This window comes from Rhodnius prolixus, unplaced genomic scaffold (genome assembly GCF_049639745.1).
Source record: "Rhodnius prolixus isolate KJV_2025 unplaced genomic scaffold, Rpr scaffold_17, whole genome shotgun sequence".
NCBI lineage: Eukaryota > Metazoa > Arthropoda > Insecta > Hemiptera > Reduviidae > Rhodnius > Rhodnius prolixus.
Window position 1 is genome coordinate 1,849,393 of NW_027411626.1, and position 20,615 is coordinate 1,870,007.

Genomic DNA, 20,615 nt, shown 5'->3' on the forward strand with positions numbered 1-20,615 from the left:
ATGTAATGGATGCTTGGTACAGCTGAGATCCTTAGTTCGAAAAGAATAGTGATGCCAAAAAAAAAACATTCTGTTTGTATTTCTTTTAGTTTCCACAAATAATTTTATAAAAAACGTTTTTCATTTTAAAAAAAGTAAAAAAGTAACGTATTTTTCAAGCGGGCTTTACATCCAACGACCAAATTAGGTGTGTACAGGAGGCGATTAGCAAGCATACTTTACTACAAAGTTCTCATATTAACCATCAAATAAAATGCAAGAACTAGGCCAGGGGAATCGAACCCACTAAACCAACAATACATCTTAGCATTGCGGGTCTAGCCTCTTAACCGCTTGGCTATCGTGGCGTCTACAGATAGATGTGATCATAAACGTTTTTCATTAAAATATCTAGTTTTCCATCAAACATTGCAATTTATGCAAATTTTTTTGGATTTTATCAATCGCACAAATCGCGTGATTGTTCACGCATTGTTTTCTTATCTTTTTTTTTTTTTATTCAATGATAATTATTTTTACAAAATTGCACAATTTAAATATTAAATGCAATCAATCATCTGGTTAATACATTTAGTTATAATTTAATTGCACTAATTTCTCTCTCTCTCTTTTTCTCAAATAGTCTAAAAATCGTATCACTTAACATATTGTGAAACATATTGTGCTCGTATGTTATTTACGATTTAGTTTGTCAGAAGAATATTTCGTCACTTCTTTCTTAGTTGCAACATTCCAAATTTTTCACTTATGATTCATTTAAAGGGATTTCTTTTAGGTTCTTTTGAAATTGTTTTTAATTTTTACTTCTTTTTTTTTTAAAATGTAGTTTTTATTATTCAAAAATTAATTACACATTTTCTTTAATTTAGAGATCTTTATTATTAAAATTTAATTATGAACTAAATTAAATCAGCTGTATACAGCTAGAAGTTGCTTTCACAATATGGTGGTACATTGCGTAACCTAACAATAATTAGTAGTACTGTTGCTTTTGGTTGAATTTGTCATCTTTGTTAATTCATTTCTGTTATGTTCTTAATTATTTAATTTTTTTTTTTTAATCAGTGTGTTCATTTTAAGACGGCTCAAATGCATTTCATGATTAAACGGTTAATCTGAGCGAAAAAATGGTAGAGGAAAAATTTGTCGCCCGTCACCTCTAGTTTCAGAATATGTGACTTGATTTTAGATTTCTGCCCGCCATACGCGGCAGACGCGCGACCAAAAGTGAGGGTTTGCAGTTGACCTCAATTTTCATATATACAGTTTTAAAGAGTATAAAATGTTATGAAAGAAACCGGAAACCACAATTCGATATCTTTAAAATTAAAGGTGCTAGGCTATTTCAAAATCTGGTATTTATTAATCATATTTCAATTTTTGAACTTGCTATCAAAGAGAAAGAAGAGCACGCGATAGGTCATTTTTATGTATTTTTTCATCCCCTTTTCTACTGAAAATATTGCCAAGGCAGTAAAGCTAGTATTTTTCTTAATATCAGGGAAATAAGTCGTTTTCCGAGTGATTTTTCTAAGCAATAATCAAATGTTAAGGAGCTTTAGATGTTCTCAAGCATACACAAAATGGCTAAAGATTAATTTTACATCTGTTACAAACAAGAAGGTTTAATAATTATTTGGTAATTTTGGGAGAGTTGCGTTTAATTACCAAAAAAATTGGAAACCTCCAGCCACATATTTAAGTGATCAATATCTTTCATGTAAAGGATCAAACTTATTCCTTAATTTATCAAATAATGCAGCTTTTGCAGCATGTAATGTGCCTTCAAAGGTGTCTCCTCAGGTGCAGAGAGCAGTTGATAATCTCCAGGCTAACCTGGCTTGCGAGCCAGAGGAGCACAGTACATTTGAGCATATGCAATTGAGCCGTGTTTAAAACGAACACCCTGTATAAGGGATAATAGGTTCATTTTTGCGATATAATTTCCTTTGGTCTAATTAATTTTTTGGGGCAAACAGGAGGGGACGTCCAGAAAGTCAATTAAAAACTCTTACTTTCTTTGAAAGAATGGAGAAATGAATTGGGCCATCTCTGGAATCGAAGAGAATGCGAATCTGTACGTACAGGAAGGCCTCCCTTGAGGGGACTGGTGTTTGGGGAAAAAGGTTTTTTGACGCTCAATGCTATCCCGGTAAATTTACCAGGAAATCTACTTCCTCCTAGAGAAAATAAAAACCAGCTGGTAATTAAGAAAATATAAACAAACTAGGAAGGTAATATTAAGCCAGGTTTTTAGAGCTTGTTTTGAAGCTAGAATTACAGCGCTGTAGGAGTTCGTTCCACTAACCTAACCATTTAAAAACAATTAGTACGGTACTTCTTCCGGTAACTGACCTACGCCTACGTTCTTTACTAGCTTCTTCCATTTTGTGGAATTTGTTTAAAAGTTAATTTTTTTTTAAAACCATTTTAAGCAAAATATTAGGACAAAGCTTTAAAAGTTCTATTCTGGTAGTAAGTTACCTTTTACTTTCTAGTTTTGTGCTAGCGGAAGTAGACACCTACACAACTTTCACTTCCGGCTGCCAACGCGCCATTCCCTCTGAGCAATTCCTTCAAGTTCCTGGATACGCTTGTAACTGCAAGAAACGATATGAATGGCGGAAAGCGGAAATTAAAAAAAGCTAGAATAATGGAAGGAAAAAGATTGTTTCAATCAGTGAAGCTGACTGTTTACATGACGATCGTTACACTGGATGCTGGACAATGAACGAGCAATCAATTTCCAGGAAAGAAGAACATGGAGCATTTCTTGGCCATCCCCCCCAAAATAGTGATTATGAAGAATTAGGGAAAAAAAATGAAAAGCTCTACGCCCTGTTAGAGGAATCTCATTTGCTTTCTAGGGCAAAGTAAGGAAAACTGAGATGATTGAACCTGACGAGAACAGACTCAGACAGAGTATCCAGGATTGGTGCTTTCTGGAAAACAGTGGTAGAAGGTGGAACAGCAGACCAAGATTGGGATACTTTGAGAACAAACACCACGATCTAAGAAGTGTATTTAAGAGGAGAAGGCGGATATCTAGTAGGCTGTGGTCATTAAAAGATCTGAAGCATCCAAAGAGAGATTAATTAATGTTAAATGAATTACGTCTTGCCATCGTGGAGTTCTGCTAATGAATATGCTTCCCTCTATTAGGAAGTGCTAATAAAAAAAAGAATATTTGCGACATCAATTGAAGAAAATAGAACTGCTGAACTGGTATCATTTACTGTTAATTAATCGCTGAACAAACCCCCACCACCACCGCCGTCTTAAAAGGCGACGATAAATGAAACTGTCCAGATGCAGAAATGCACGAGTCAAATTGATTACAACTGGACGCGTGTCCATTGTTGTAAATGCTATGATCAGCATATGTAATCACTGACCTTGCAATCTGATCTTGCATATCGATCAGAACTTCTTATTGTGCATGATAATATTTTTTTCTTTTTGTATTGGCTTTTCTTTAAAAAAAAAAAATATCCTACTTACATTCTGTACAAAGTGAGCACTTCAGGTGGTTTTGAGGACGCTTCAAAATGGCAAAAATGAAGTGGAAATTCGTTAGAGAAAAGCTTGAGAATTATGGACCTCAAAGCGAGATGGGTTTTTCTTTGTGAAAACTTAAGTTCGAATAATCAACATAGTTGTAATTTTCTTTTCTTTTGTAAGTCTTCGTAAGGAGATTAGATATTAAGCAACACAAATTAAACTAAGCATGCTCTTAATAATACTTTATGGGAAGAGATTAGCTTATTGGTTAGCACTTACTGCATTCTAGGAGCTTCTTACAGTACACTGTTCTTGTCAGAGTGGTCTGGATGTAAAAGCTCCGAGCGCCCAATGATCTCAGATGTTAACGCTCATTAATAAAATAAATAAATAAATAAAATAAACTTGAGGGCAACAGGCGCCACGATAGCCGAGCGGTTATAGGCTAGACCCGCAATGCTAAGATGTATTGTTGGTTTAGTGGGTTCGATTTCACTGGTCTAGGCCTTGGATTTTATTTAATGGTTTATATGAGAAATTTATATCAAAGTATGTTAGGCGGTTATGGGCTAGACCCGCAATGCTAAGATGTATTGTTGGTTTAGTGGGTTCGATTCCCGGGGTCTAGAGGCCTTGGATTTTAATTAACTGTTAATATGAGGAATTTATAGTAAAGTATGTTTGTTAATCGCCTCCGTCCACGACACCTATTTTGGTAGTTGGACGTAAAGCCCTTCCAAAAAAATAGTTAATACTTCACTCTTTTTTTTACTTTAGGAGGGTAACTGAGAGTTAGGACTTATATTAAGGGAAGCTAGACTCCCCTCAAAGTGTTCTTCATTCATATTAAACATCCACACCAAGCTATCAATCTTACTTCTACGGAAGTTAGTAAATTGGTAGAATTGTAACTAGACCGTGCTCTAAGTGGGCCAATAAGCGGGTGTATTCATACCGTCTGAATTCAGTACACTTAAATTATCTCCTAGTATCTAGCTCTCACACTAGTCAGTGTGGTAGTAAGTCCCGTTATTGTACTTTATGTTCTATAAATATATATACTCGTTATATTATACACGCTTGTATATACATATATATATAGAAAAAATGTTCTACAAAAGTATACAATAGTTAGGTCTACTGAATCGTATACTTAAGCGAATTGAGTTAAATCATTTTCTTATTTTTCTTCACGTGTGCCCTCATTATGTTTACTTTCGCTCACTATAGATCAGGAAGTAGTTTAGTGATGATGGTGTCACCATGAGAACATAACGGAAATAAGAATTCTGTGATCTTAGTTGAGTGCCTAAAAAAAGAACTAATATGAACACTCTCTCAAACTGTCTTTACAATATTATTGTCGGTCTTAAACTTGTGCATTTTTTTTTTTTTTTTTTTTTGACGTGAATACGTCTTTAAATTTGCTAACATATGGAGGCAATCTAAAAAAACCTAATGATAACAAAATCGGGGGATACAGTTTGGCATTATAGTTTCGAATCTATCGTCTACATCCAAAATTAAATTAGACCACTGGATATAGCTAAAGGATCAAAGAATTCATTACGATAAGCGAGGACTGTGACGCATCGCGCGCGCGGTGGAGGAGGAAGCGCCGCCATTTTGAGATAATTTTGCTGCGTATCGAAATTCGCAACTTTGTATAACTTTTGACTCGGAGAAGCAACGATGTTCGTTTAAGTTTTAATCGTCAGCTGTCGTCACAACCTATCGATTGTATATAAAACATTAGTGTAAAATAGTGATAATAAGGCGTTAGAATATCAAAAATATATAATGTCGGCCTATACGCGTCGAAAAGCCAAAAAACCAAATACAGAGATCGTGTTTACGGTTGGAAAGGGCTTCTCAAGAACAATCGAATGGTAACAATAAAACACCATATGACCGAGTCAAGCTGTGCCGGGAACGTAAAAGAATGAATGCGGCCGAGCGGATCAACGACGGTGTCCAGTACATCTGCAGCTGGAGCGGTTGAAAAATTATGCAAGTGGATGATGAAATCGCTTCTACATCGACAACGGACTGTATAGGCATAGATTGTGTTCGAGCGTCGATTATGGAAGACACATTGGGCAGTAGCTAGTGAACGTTTCACTATGACGTTTGTCAACAATCCATTCGGACATATTCGTATCACAGACCTATAATTAATAAAGTTATATTGTAAAACAGTAATTATTTGTTTCCTTGATTTCATCCTAAATACATAAATAAAAATATTTTATATAAAAAATATAACCCGTAACGTAAACGTATTCACGTACAACACACGGCCGTGTCCATGACACAGCCACAGTTTTTTTAACTTATGAATTTTTACGACACATTTCTTACTTACAGTTTGTAAAACCGTACATTAGACTGGAGTGGCACATTAGAAGAAAGCTAATTCTCATCTAAGGCTCTGAAGTGCCCTAAATTTTTTTGTTTTGTTTTTTGTAAATTGTAATAAATGTTATAGTTTTAGATATTGGTAATCAACCAAACATAGGTTTAGATTAAATCGCCAGAGCTAGTTTTTTTTAATAACTCGGAACTTAAAACCTAACATTATTCCCTTCGTTTTCGAGTTTATGGTGGGAAAGCATTAATTATGCTTACAAAATTTGAACTTTAAACTTTTGACCCTGAAGTTTTGAAGTTGGAGAAATTAATGTTAGTGTTAAAACTAGTGGATTATACATATATGTATTTCTAGATATAAAGCTAGCTAGTTATAAAAGAAAGTTATGAACAACAAGAGTGTGGTGGTGAGCGCATGAATGTGTGTAGGTAGAAGGCGATAGCGTATCAGTCGGGCCACTGGGTCACATCCGGCCGAAATTACCACTTCCCTTCATCGCATTGTGTCGGTCTTATATTAACTCTAGAAACTATACCGAAGGTAATAAATACCAAAAGTAGTAAAAAAAAAAGCTTATCCACACATATATTTTGACTTTTCAGTGATGATGCTTCACAGTTTTCACAGAGATAGGTGTGGATGGGAAATCAGATGGAAACTGTCAAAAAAAAAAATCTGTCAGTGGGAAAACTGTGGTTCACGCTTTTCTTGTTTTTTTTTTTTTTTTTTTAAACAATCACTTTCATTATACTTTCAATGATTATACATTAAGAAAACTTTTCTTATGAACATCCTATTAAAATTTGTTCCTTACAATAATTATAAAATTAAAAGGAATAATCAGTATTAAGGGAGGGGATTAGCCGAGCGGTTAAGAGACTAGACCCGCAATGCTAAGATGTATTGTTGGTTTAGTGGATTCGATTCTCTAGTCTAGGCCTTGGATTTTATTTAATGGTTAATGTAAGAACTTTGTAGTAAAGTATGTTTGGGCAGTTGGAGGCTAGTCCCGCAATGCTAAGATGTATTGTTGGCTTAGTGGGTTCGATTCCCGGGGTCTAGGCCTTGGATTTTATTTAATGGTTAATAAAAGAAATTTACAGTAAAGTATGTTAGGCAATTAGAGGCTAGACCCGCAATGCTAAGATGTACTGTTGGCTTAGTGGGTTCGATTCCCGGGGTCTAGGCCTTGGATTTTATTTAATGGTTAATGTAAGAACTTTGTAGTAAAGTATGTTTGGGCAGTTGGAGGCTAGTCCCGCAATGCTAAGATGTATTGTTGGCTTAGTGGGTTCGATTCCCGGGGTCTAGTCCTTGGATTTTATTTAATGCTTAATAAAAGAAATTTACAGTAAAGTATGTTAGGCAATTAGAGGCTAGACCCGCAATGCTAAGATGTACTGTTGGCTTAGTGGGTTCGATTCCCCTGCTCTAGTCCTTGGATTTTATTTAATGGTTAATTTGGTAAACTTATAGATTTATAAACTGTTAGGTTTCAGTTTAATATATGTTTTTCCAAAACTGTATAATATAATTGAAAAATAATAATAAAATATGGCTCCAATTTTGAGTTAGAAGAAAGATAGAGTCGTGTGAGTGTTTCCATCAGACTTTTTCAATTTTTAGTGGAACAGCTGATAACATTTCTCTGACGTGAATAGCGGTTAGAGAAAAACATTCGAGTACCATACAACTACTTTTGTTTTATTAAACGACAGCCATATGCAAATATTATCGTCGAGAATGGCTTTATAAGTGAACGACATATCCGATAATGCGGTATTGTTTTTCCATTTTTCAATAAAACAATCAATATTTCGTAACTTTTCCATTTCCATTTTCATCAGTAACACAAAAAAAGAAAATATTGCACAAGAGAAATCTCGAATTTCAGTCTTTTTTAAGATTATTCTTTTTATTACATATTCTGATAGTTTATCAAATACCTACGTGGGAAAAATTGTTTAAAAAAATTTTAAATGTATTTTAATAAGAAATAAATGACAACAAACATCTGGCCAATCAGAATTGAGGAATGGTAGGCGTGGTATGAAGGCGTTTTGTGGAGCCAACTGGAAGCCATGCTAGTGTTAGCTGGCCACGCCTACAATGAAGAGACCACGCCTACATAGAACAGACCACGCCTGTACCAATGAACAACTAAACAAAATACAGAAACTGGTGGTCTATCTTTTATTTTTATTATTTTTTCTTTCAATATTAGTAGTTTATATTATTGTTTGCTCCAAAAAGTATTACTGCGGAAAATGTCTTGTCATAAATTGTAGTTAAAACGTTTAATTTTGTTTGTTTGTATTTAGCATTTAAAACCAAAATCAAACCGAGCGGTTAAGAGGCTAGACCCGCAATGCTAAGATGTATTGTTGGTTAGTGGATTCGATTCCTTGCTCTAAGCCTTGGAATTTATTTAATGGTTAATATGAGGACTTGGTTGTAAAATATGTTTGCTAGTCGCCTCCGTTCGCGACACCTAATTTGGTTGATGGAAGCAAAGTATTTAAACTTGGTTAAATCTGAGGTTTTTTTTAATGTGAGAATGTGGATCGATTTTCACTTAACACATTTTATAAATCAAATATATTTTCTTAGATCTGGAATTTTCATTTTTATAATTTTTCTTACGAAAAAAAAAAGCGTTTTAATGCACTTCTATTGGAAATTGCTTTGGCTAAAGTATCATTTCGATGTAATGGAGAAGAAAATTACGTAAGTTAGAACCGAGAGAATTGAAATTTAAGAGATGGAAAGAGTTGACAGCAAGTGTTAGTACAAAATTGAAGTAGAAATCTTTACATCAACCTTATTAATCTACCTCTAGTGATGGATGAATATCCGAAATCGGTTAGGAATACTACAAACATACGAGTACATGGTACGACGGATAAAATCGATGACGGAATTCTAGAAAAAAAAAATTGTTTTGCAAGATTTTTTGGAAGTAAGTTGAAAAAAAGTGTAAGCCACGTTTCGAATTGTAACAAGAGGAAGTCCTGTGAGTGTTCAATCTTAAATATGTGCTTCCGGTTTGGGAGGAACAGCCGTACAAACACACATACCACGCAAGGAAACATGTTCTCTTTAAAAGGGAGCCTCTAAAACCAGCGTTTCCCAACCTTTTTTTGGCTCGCTACTACCACTGTGTAGTACATCATGCTAAATTGTACCATTTCGTAAAAATGATTGTATTTCGTGAAATCCTAGTGTGCTATTTTATTATTATTATCTTTATTTGTACAGAAATACAATGTATTTGTTACAAAACGTTAACGTTCACTTTATAAACTTTGTAAAGTGTAAGATCTTAGTTTTAAAACTTTTTTTTAAATAATTAAAAATTGCGTACATATTTTTCTCTTCAAAATTATTAATTAATTTACAAAGTTCTTCCTTTAGGATTATTATATTTGTGCCCAAATCTTCTAAATTAATTTCTTTTAAGCATTCAACTACCTGTATAAGTACCAATTAAATTTAATTGTTGCTTGGATAGGAACTTACTCACTTACAATCCAGTCTTTTTAAGCAGCAAATTTTTACAAAGTTATCATTTAAGTTCTGTCACATGACAAATTCTATTAAATTTTTCTTTACCTCTTATCGATAATGATGTAGCTTTTCCTAAATTTTCTTTTGTAGAATGGGGGTTTGAAATCCAATTATCATTTGTGTTTTCAGGTTTTGGGAAAATACTCCGACAATTTTAATCCTACTAAATTTTCTCGTATATCTTGAGGCAGACCAACCTTATTACTGTACATATTAACAAATTTACTGGATAATACATATTATTAATTAAAATATTTTTTTTGTATTATATAGGAAAAAACGATTTTACGATATTTTTATGATTTAATTTTTTTGATGTCCGCCATTATTGATTAATTTTCGCGTACCACAGGTTGGGAAACGCTACTCTAAAAAATTTTCTTTTATAAGGAAAAAAACGTTTTGAACAAATATTTGTTTAAAAAATGAGTCATAATATAGGAGGATTCAGTTAATACATTTCAAATTTTGTACGTTACAGTTATGACGTTATGAGTAATTGTTCATTTTGCAAAATAAATATAAGCATTAGAATTCTATCTTCCAGTATTTATACAATCAAATCTAAAAAAGACTACAAAAACTGTTATTCTTTTCAATTATTGTTTTACATTCCTTTGTAGTAGTAATATCACATGAAGATAAACGTAGGCCCAATGGTAATCATTGTTAACGTACTTTGTTACAATAAACAAAGATTATTATTTACAAAGCTTTGAACGTTTTATTTTTTGTTTACATAGGTACAGTTCAAAAATTATGGTAGTAGGGAGGGTCCGAAGTATTATTTTGTGAGTCAGTTATACTGGCGACGCCACGAACTCCATGTGCACTAGTCTAACTAACCTTTCTCTTTGTTACCTACCCAAGATTAGTTTTACTACACCTGCAAGATCAGTAGCTTTTTTTTTAGTTTATTTTTATTATTTTTTTCTAAACTGTAAATGTGTGCATGTTTGAACACGAAATTTGAATTGTGAAAAGTTTTCCTTATAAGAAAAGTGTGCTTACCACCATATTTCATCACCAGTAAGTATTAAAATTAAAAATCTAAGAAAATTTTTTCGTATTTTCTCCTTGAATAAGTCTGTCTTTTCTTTTTCTTTGTTTCCAAATTCTCTTCCTCCTAAGTAGCAGGAAGTATTACGATCATGTCTAATTTTTAAAAAAAAAATTTACCGGAAGTGCGTCGTAATTTCATAGAAAACTTGGTTTAATCTTTTTTTTTCTCCAAGTTCTCTTCCTCCTAAGTAACAGGAAGTATTACGATCACATCTAATTTGTAAAATCATTTTTACCGGAAGTGCGTCGCATTTTCATAAAAACTTTGTTTAATCTTTTTATTTCTCCAAGTTCTCTTCCTCCTAAGTAACAGAAAGTATTACGATCATGTCTAATTTTTAAAAAAAAAAAATTACCGGAAGTGCGTCGTAATTTCATAGAAAACTTTGTTTAATCTTTTTTTTTCTCCAAGTTCTCTTCCTCCTGAGTAGCAGGAAGTATTACGATCATGGCTAATTTTAAAAAAAAAATTTGACCGGAAGTGCGTCGCATTTTCATAGAAAACTTTGTTTAATCTCTTTTCTTTTCCAAGTTCTCTTCCTCCTGAGTAGCAGGAAGTATTACGATCATGGCTAATTTTAAAAAAAAAATTTGACCGGAAGTGCGTCGCATTTTCATAGAAAACTTTGTTTAATCTCTTTTCTTTTCCAAGTTCTCTTCCTCCTGAGTAGCAGGAAGTATTACGATCATGGCTAATTTTTAAAAAAAAAATTTACCGGAAGTGCGTCGTAATTTCATAGAAAACTTGGTTTAATCTTTTTTTTTCTCCAAGTTCTCTTCCTCCTAAATAACAGGAAGTATTGCGATCATGTCTAATTTTTAAAATTTTTTTTGACCGGAAGTGCATAGTATTTTTATAGAAAACTTTGTTTAATCTTTTTTTTCCCCCAAGTTCTCTTCCTCCTAAGTAACAGGAAGTATTACGATCATGGCTAATTTTAAAAAAAAAATTTGACCGGAAGTGCGTCGCATTTTCATAGAAAACTTTGTTTAATCTCTTTTCTTTTCCAAGTTCTCTTCCTCCTGAGTAGCAGGAAGTATTACGATCATGGCTAATTTTTAAAAAAAAAATTTACCGGAAGTGCGTCGTAATTTCATAGAAAACTTGGTTTAATCTTTTTTTTTCTCCAAGTTCTCTTCCTCCTAAATAACAGGAAGTATTGCGATCATGTCTAATTTTTAAAATTTTTTTTGACCGGAAGTGCATAGTATTTTTATAGAAAACTTTGTTTAATCTTTTTTTTCCCCCAAGTTCTCTTCCTCCTAAGTAACAGGAAGTATTACGATCATGTCTAATTTTTAAAATCTTTTTTACCGGAAGTGCGTCGTAATTTCATATACTATTTCTGCTCATAAAATAATTAAGTGCCTTTTTTTTTCACTTTTTTTTTAAAACATTTTCAGAAAACCCAAAATTTGAGCACCAACTCTTTCTATAGTGCCTCTTCATGAAAATGCATTTACGTATTTTTACCACTTATAATTTTACGAGCATTGCTTGAATTTAAAAATTTAATGTAACTATGTTAATCAAATGTGCAACTTTAATGAATAGGTTTAAGTTGACGGATTTTCTTTTTGTTTTCTTCCTTTTTTGGAGGGGGGAAATGGTTCCGTTTTTCTAAACTTTTTCTTTTTTAAAAATTATTTTCCCTAATATATTTCTCATCTAGCAAATAATACTTGAGACAGAAAAAAGAATTACGTTAAGGAATAAAAAAAATTTTGGATATTATTTTACCTCTGTTTTGAAATTGAAAGAAAAATATTAAATTCACCGCCAGATGACTGTTCATATTTCCATTTAAATTATGATTTGTCAAATGGACTATTTCATGGCAATAATAAAAAAAAACGACACGCTAACCAATATTGCATCATAGTTTCTGTAATTCAAGGCGATATCCCCAAGGACGTCGTATTTGGGATTCTTGTTCCCTCATAAATTGGATAAAAAAACAAAAAAATACATAATTTTCCCCCTCTAATATTTGCGAATTAGGAAAATTTGGAAATTAACAAAGAAATCAGTGAAATGATTATTTCGTCTTCTTGCTAATCGTAAGCGGAAGTAATGTTATCTGGTCAGTTTTTTGGGGGGAAATATATTTTTAAACCGGAAATATTATCTGCATTGTGCGGCCTGAGGTGCTGAAATTGAATTTAGAAACTTTTTTTTTTTTAAAAAAACTAACAATTTGTTCTAAATTCATTTTGCACTATTTTATTAAATAATAATTACTTAAATAATATTAATAAATATCCTATATAATATAGGGATGGGATTAGAAGTGTTAGCGTACTTGATTACTACGCGGAGATCCCTGACAACATTACAATAATAATAATATCCGGTGTGTATATGACACGAAAACTTAACCGAGAAGTCTACCCGAACCGTACAAGTTACGAAGTTTGCAGGATAGCCTCCAGAAAGGGGGAACTATCCATTGAATAAAGCGGGAACTTCCGGAAAAGTGTTTTCCTTTAAACTCGATTTTAACAATGACCTAGAACAGGGGTCCCCCAAAATTTGTACTCAGGGGGCCAGTTCACTGTCCCCTCAGACCGTTGGAGGGCCAGAATATAAAACAAACTATTTTAAAGTGACCAAAAAAAAAAACAAAACGGGAACAAATAGAATATTTCAAATAAAGAACAAGTAAATTTAAATCAACAAACTGCCCAGTATTTCTGTGGGAACTATGGACCTGCTTTTGGCTAATGAGATGGTCCAATGTCCGGTTTAGTTATAGTGCTTTGCCTTTCTTCCTACTTCTGGCTGTTAGTTTACACTGTTTTCGGGAGCCGTGACGCGTCATCGAAAGTAGTACTGTACATGATCGACGCAGCGCTTTGCGGCACCACCACATATAGTGCTCCTCTCACTGGCCACCAGTGAAAGAGATGCCGGATAAATGTCCTCAGGGGACCCCTGTACTAGAGTTAGGGAGCTTTCCTTTACAGGAAAATGGCCATTTAGAGGGAAGTCTCACTAGCCGCTCTTTCTCAGAAGTACCCTTAACCGGATTTCCGGGAATTTTTTTTTTTTGCCTTTTTTTTTGGCATTGACTTCCGCCATACAGCCAGCATCGTCTAGGTGCTTATCACTAGAATATCACTCACTCTCCATTCTTACTTATAAATACATTCGCTTCACACATTCATCCCTCTACTTCATACAACTATTTACATACAAACTTACAACTAATGTATGGATCAGTACTCTATATTCCTGCCATGCTTATAGCTTAACCTAAATTAAAAATCACCGTAATCCTTCTCTAATCATTTTCTTCCATTCATTCTATAACTTTTACTATCATCCTACCAAATTTTATCAAAATCGGGCCAAGATTTACAGAGTAATTAGTAATAATAATTTTGGAGGGGGCCTTACATAAAGGGGGCTAACTCCTCTCCCATTCGATGTACAGGGCCGAGACCCCCAAAAGGCACATCTACATAAAATTCCGAATCGAATGACACCTCATTCATGAAAATCGGTTCACGCGTTTAGGCGCTACGTTGTTTACAAAAAAGGTAACAAGAACAACAACAAGAACAACAAGAAGAAGAAGAACAAGAACAAGAACATTTTTTGAAAAAGCCGTTTTTGCTCATTTTCGGCAACTTTTTTCTCGAAACCTATTAGATCTGGGTTGTTGCAAAAAAATTACAGTTATAAAGGAGGATTTGCCCTTTATTTTAAAGAAAATTTGGGAATTTTATCTTTTACAGAAAAATAGAAAAAAATTGTCAAAGTTGGGTGTTTTTCAACGTTACACTTTTTCGTGCAGTTTTTGATGGTCAACCCTTATACAACTGTCCTACCGGACAGTTTTAAAATACATTCATATTTCATTGCTAGCTCTGCTATAGACTTAAGCACACAGATGGTGGAGAATATTATCGTCTTCGTAGCGAAATGGTGCATCTAAATATCTGTATATGTCGTTAAACATTCGTTTCCTTTCTACTGCGGGAAAATGTTTCTAATCTAAGTTGTGGATTTATCAAAGTTTTGATGAAATACGGAAATAGCACTTCCGGTGAGTCGATTTTAAGTTGTTGTGGATCTAAAATAAAAGTAATCAACGTTTTGTTTATTAAGAAATAGTGACTCATTCAATAATGATTATATTGTATGGTTATAATTCGATTAAGGCCAATTAGTGACTAAATTTGCAATCTTATGTCGAAATTTTCTCCGGCCAAAAAGAAAACATTAAAATCTGCAAGATAAAAAAAAAGGACAATATAAATTGTATGGAAATAGAAGCGCCAAGGATAGATGATGGATGTAGCGGCATTGAAGACATTGAAGAAGCAGTGTGCGCGAAGGTGAAATGTACGCGGAGACCTTGGCTGGCTAGGGGTCAGCATGGCCGTTGGGCGCGCTGGTGCACGACGGGAGGGTCATAGCGATGTTGCGACACGGTGTCCTGAATCGGCTGTGCGGGGAGGCCGCCACACGAGATGCTACAAGATTGTTGGTTGGCTTGGCGTCTGCCACTTTATATGAACACTTCCGTGTGGAACTTTTAATGCCATTACCACGATATATAGGTGTAGTCGAGCAGTCTGCAAGTGTAGCTACCGAACTGCTGCAGCTTAACTCAAAGCAGGGTAACTACTAAGTTCATCTTTTTCAAGACATTATCCTCAAATTTTGTGGGGATGGCGGGAGACGCATCAAATACTGGGTTATTAGCGCCCCACTCTCGGAACTGATCACTCTAAAGCAGCGACGGCGAACCTATGACCCGCGGGTCAGACACTGGACCAGCGCAAGCTTTTTCACTGACCCACACAATTGCTAGGCAACCATTTGCTTGTTGATTTAGATTTTCTAAATTTGTATGGATAATTTATATTCTACCTGTACTTTTTTCCAATCACGCATTGACACAAAAGCAATTTAAATGCTATCTATAACCTTTTTGTTTTTATCATCACAGTTCCAAAAAAAAACGCAAATGATGACAAATGCTTTTTGTAGTATTTGACATAAAAAGCAAAAAGCGTTTGCTGTTCATTATTTTTGGTGACTGATTCATTGTGTTTCAATAGGATGAAAAAATAACTGCCTGTTTCAGTCATTATAAACTTTATTCCGCCTAGCTTTCGACCTAGGGACTAGGTCACATTTTCAGGGCTGTGGAACATATTTACAGTTGTGTTAACAATTATATTATCAATTAATTATACTTCAATGTTTACAAAATAATCAAATAAAATGTTTAATTTTACTCATATTTTTGTTTGTTACAAAAAAATCGACAACCCAAAGCAAATAACCACATATTTAGATTTTTCTTCAGATAAAACACACTTTTCGTCTTGGTTATGTTTGGTAAAAAGAGAGAGATTTCCACAGCCACTTGTTTCGTCCCCGTTTTACCCCCGTTAAGCCAACTGAATTTTAAAGATGTTTGTAAAGTTTTGAAAATATTCAGTTTAAAACCCGCGACAGAGGTGGAGCAAGCCCCCTAGCACTCCGTCATTTTTCCAAAAATCAGTTAAATATTCTGGGCCTTCTATGGAATCGCTTTTCGGCCTTCTGGCTAAGATCAAAGTGTAGTATCTGTTCTTATCAGCTTAATCTCTGGTACGGCTTCCATGAGACCTGTAAAGCTAAGATGTATTGTGGTATTGGGTTCGATTCCCCGGGGTCCTAGGCCTTGGATTTTATTTAATGGTTAATATGAGAAATTTATAGTAAAGTATGTTTGCTAGTCGCCATGGAAGCCGAGCGGTTATAGGCTAGACCCGCAAAGCTAAGGTGTATTGTTGGTTAGTAGATTCGATTCCCTTGTCTAGGCCTTGGATTTCATTTAATGCGGTTAATATGAGAAATTTACAGTAAAGTATGTTTGCTAGTCACCTCTGTCCACGACACCTAATTGGTAGTTGGACGTTAAGCCCCGCCTGAAAAAATAGGCGATTACTACTATTCAGCTTAAAATTTTTTAAACACTTAACTCTTGTGCAAAAATGGGCATTAGTGACCCAAAAGCTAGTACTAAAAACAAACAAAAAAAAATGAACAAAATTTGACCCACGTCTCCCGAAAAAAAGGTTCGCCATCCCTGGACTAGACTGGCGATTTGCCCTAAAATTATATCCTCAAATAATTAAAGATTTTCCCGAAAGTTGTCAAATTGACGACATTGAATTTTCTCAGGGTTATTTTTTTTTTTTTCTACCGGTGAATATTTTCTGTGTAAGTTGCAGTAATTTTCTCCCTATGAGGAAAATGGGACAAGGAAGTTGTGCACGTGCATCCAGCTTTTTTTTTAAAAAAACTCAACTAAACGGAAGTGACACTTTATTGATTCGATATTTCAGGAAATGGGTTATTAATCTTCTTTACAAAAATTTCTTGTTACTGATTAGCTTATACATAGATTATTGATTTTATTTTGGTAGTGTCTTCGCCGAACAAATCTTGTACAAGATAAAATTTGGAATAAATAGAGTAATTTATAATGAATTGTTGTTATTCCAATGTAACGACTAAGGGAAAAAAATCCGTTTTTTTTTGTAATATTAACGGATATTCTGTAGTACCTAAAATCACCAGTGGAGCGCACTGTGTTAGCAAGAGTAAGCTAGTTCCTAGTAGGTAATGGTGGGGGTAAAAAAAAAAAAAAAACGATTGGTTGAAAGCGACTGTAAGCGCCGGCTCAGTTCGGTCTGGTATAGGATGGATGAAGGACAGTTTGTCCCTTGTACTGTGTATTGTTTCTGAAAGGGCCCGCAGTTTTTTTTGGTGAAGGAGTAGGCACTAGTGCGGCCGCCCTAATTCTAAAAAAAAAAAAAAACACAAATACGGAAAAGGCCTACCCCTCTTCAATCGCTGTCCTTTCAGGAACAAACCACAAAACAAGTAAGTTTCCGTTTTACTTTTAATTATTATCCCCCAAAAAAATGTTCTTAACCTAGATCGCCCCCAAAAAAAATGTAGCCCAGGTTTCATTCGTCCTATTTTTTAAATTTTTTTTTTACCTCCTAAATTAGCCAATCATCTTTATAATCTAGTTTCAAAAAGATTTCTAAATTTACAATAAATTGGGCAATATATAACCTATATATATATTTATCACTGTAATTAGAATCCTGTATATAAACTTTGATCAATAGCTGTACGCAGTCGTATCAGAGTCCGTTCCTAAAATCGAGATAGATCTATTATTATTTGTTTTATTTTGTTTTTAATCATTTCTTTCTACGCGTAATGAGCAAATATATTTAATTTAGATCGAGACCATGGGAAATGGGTAAATTTACTCGAAAAATTTGATTTTCGAGATTTTTTTTTTTTTAAATATAATTTCGAGTTCTTTTCTCATTTATTAATGAGATTAATTTCATTGAATAAATTTTTCTTTTAGAGAGAGAGAGATATAACTTTAAAATTTAAAAAATATAGTGCGGAAATTTAATAGTTTCAACAAGTTTTCTGTGACTAGAAAGTTATTGTACTATTTATGGTGTTCTTTTTTTTATTGCCAGGAAGAGCTATAAAAACTTTTTCTTCCACCCCCCCACCCACCCCCTCGTCCTAATAAACTTGTTTATGACATCAAAACTATGAAATCAGAGCTTTCAAAAATTTTGGCCCCCAAAAAAAAACCTAAAAGAGCTTTTAGAGGGTTCTTTTATTTTTTTCAAAACGTTTTCCACGTTTTCCCAATTAAATTTGGACGCTTTTTTGGGGGGGGGGCCAAAGTATTTTCTTTGTGAGTTTTTTTTTCTTAAGTGTAAATACAGTTTTCTTTTTTCTTTTTTTTGATAATGGGAAAATTGTTTCCCTATAAAAGTGATAAGGCCTATAATGTGAGTGTGCTTAATACTTTTTTAGGTATTTTGAAAAAAATCGTTGGAAGGGTTTTTCCTTTATAAAGAAAAGGGAAAAGTGTTGGAAAAATATTGGGAAATTGCAAAATAAACTATTTAATTCTTCTATTTAAAGGGCTAAATCAGGATAATCTGTGTACTCTTTTCTTTGTTGCTACTATTTAGGGACCATTTAGGGCGTTCTTAGTTTAAAGGGAATTAAAGGAGGATTTTTTTTTTTGAAGGATGGGTTACCTTTTTTGAAGGGTGCGTTTTTTTTTTTTTAATCTGGAAAATGACTCGATGACTTTTCCTTGTAACTTTTCCTTTTTTAGAATGTGTCTTTTATTTTCTTTGAAAAATGATTTAAGGCCCGTCAACATCTAAAGGTTATTGAGCGCCCGGAGCTTTTTTTTCAGTGCACTGTACGGCCTCCGATACAGTGTTCTCTCTCGTTACAGTAAACACTGTGTCCATCACTGTAACAGTGAGCTGTAAGAAGCTCCCCTAGGAAGAGAAAAATCTAAGAGGTCAGCAGCTGGTTTTTGAACCCGGGACCTCCGTGTTGGAGTCCAGTACGCTAATCCCTTCCCATGTGTCTTTTATTGTTTCTGTTTTTTTTTTCTCTCTCTTTCTCATTTCCGCCCTAAACTGTTTCAGGTGCAAAAGAAAAAGAAGTTGGTGGGCGTGAGCGTGTGACGTTTGGAGGAAGTTTAAAGTTGAAGAAAAAACAGGAAGGAACAAGGATTAAGGATTAGTTTGTTTTGTTTCTAAGTGTGCGTAAATAAAATTTTAGTGTGATAACCTGTGCGCGCGCGATAGAGAAGTAGTGCAAAAGTTGAAAAAAAAAAATTAGTAAATAATAAAATATATAGTGTCGGGAATAGTGGAATATGCAAGTGGATCGTAGTTTGGGCGTACAAGTGGAGGATGTGCCGTTGAAGAAGATCGCACGGAGCGGTGAAGTGTCCAATACAGAGGATGCTGCAACCCGTTCTCCGGCGCCACAGGTCGTTCCACCGGCCGCTACTGAGGCAGTTCCAGCGGTGCCGCTGATTAAACAGGAGAAAGCGCCCGCTGCTGCTTCCTTGTTGGCCAACAAGTATATCCTGTTGAATCCAACGGAAGGATGTCCTCTGCACAAATGTATAGATATTGTATCAGAACAGGAATATGTGTGTAGGGTAAGTGAAGATTTCCGTTTTTTGGTAATTCTATTCCAGAGTAAATTTTCACGTATTTGCCATATTTTCAGTTTTTTTTTTTTCCAGCCAGGAAAATAGAAATTGTGAAGCCACTGAGTTCGAAAAAGTGTTTTTTTTTTAAATCCACAAAGTGGTCGTAACTCCGTACCGGAAATGCCTTTTTTACTCAATAATGTTTTTAGAATTTACTCTCAGTCGGAAAATCCTACCTCCTATCATCTTGAACCAAACTCCTGGTACCAACTGTGGACAAAGTACGCTACCTTGGACTGTACCTAGAAGCAAACGGTTGACATGGAATCCTCCCAGGCTAGACTGGAAAAGACAAGAAACTAACCAACGCTACAAAAACTTCTCGCACAGACTACTTGGACAAACGATCTAAACACAACCTACAATACAAAAGACTCTATACCTGGCTGTTACTGTGACCGATTTGGGGTCATACGGCATCGAAGTATGGGGGATCAACTAAGCGTTCCAACTCACTACGCGCCTCCAGGCATTACAGTCCAAAAATACTTTAGAAAACTTCTTAACGCTTCGTTCTATGTATCTAACCTCACACTATGCATAATGACCTCAAAATCCCTTTTTCATTACAAGTTCTTGCTAACGCTCATTCCTCTCTACAGCAGCTCATCCCTAACCCTCTCATAGAACACCTATCTTCCATCCACATTACCAGGTAATCCTCTAAGGAGATTGAAGAGAAGATGGCCTCGTGATCTTCTCTTATCGTGAGAGCAAAGAACCTTACTGGAGTGGCACCACTGGGTGCCTTCTCCAATCATGATTTCCCGTTATTTCTTTTCTCTTTCACCGTATTTGCTTGTTGCAACAACTGTTGCAGTGGTAAATTGCAATAAAAGATTTAAAAAAAAAAAAAAAAAATCACTAAATTTAAATCAGCAGGCAGTCGTATGAGTTGTTCACAACAAATTTTTGTGCGTATTTATTTTCAAGAAAATTAAATGGCACAAGATTTTCATTAATATACGATTAGAATTCTAACAATTTAATGATTATAAGACATCATTTTTGGGATGGTTTTACTGACGTCTGGT

The 20,615-nt window shown here is 34.5% G+C and overlaps 1 protein-coding gene and 1 pseudogene across 2 annotated transcripts in view; both read left to right on the top strand.

The window, feature by feature from the left end:
• The first annotated feature begins 10,234 nt into the window (after positions 1 to 10,234).
• Positions 10,235 to 20,615, top strand: part of trbl (tribbles pseudokinase 2) — a 46,249-nt gene continuing 35,868 nt past the window's right edge. Inside the window, exons 1-2 of one of the 2 annotated variants that reach the window (XM_074139156.1) lie at positions 10,235 to 10,468; positions 19,004 to 19,527. In XM_074139156.1, coding sequence (XP_073995257.1) covers positions 19,237 to 19,527 — 291 coding nt within the window. In that variant the 5' untranslated portion in view covers positions 10,235 to 10,468; positions 19,004 to 19,236. Of the gene's footprint in view, positions 10,469 to 17,173; positions 17,394 to 19,003; positions 19,528 to 20,615 lie in introns of those variants that run through there. The other variant, XM_074139155.1, reaches the window with a different exon arrangement.
• On the top strand, positions 16,049 to 16,221 carry LOC141459772 (U2 spliceosomal RNA; annotated as a pseudogene).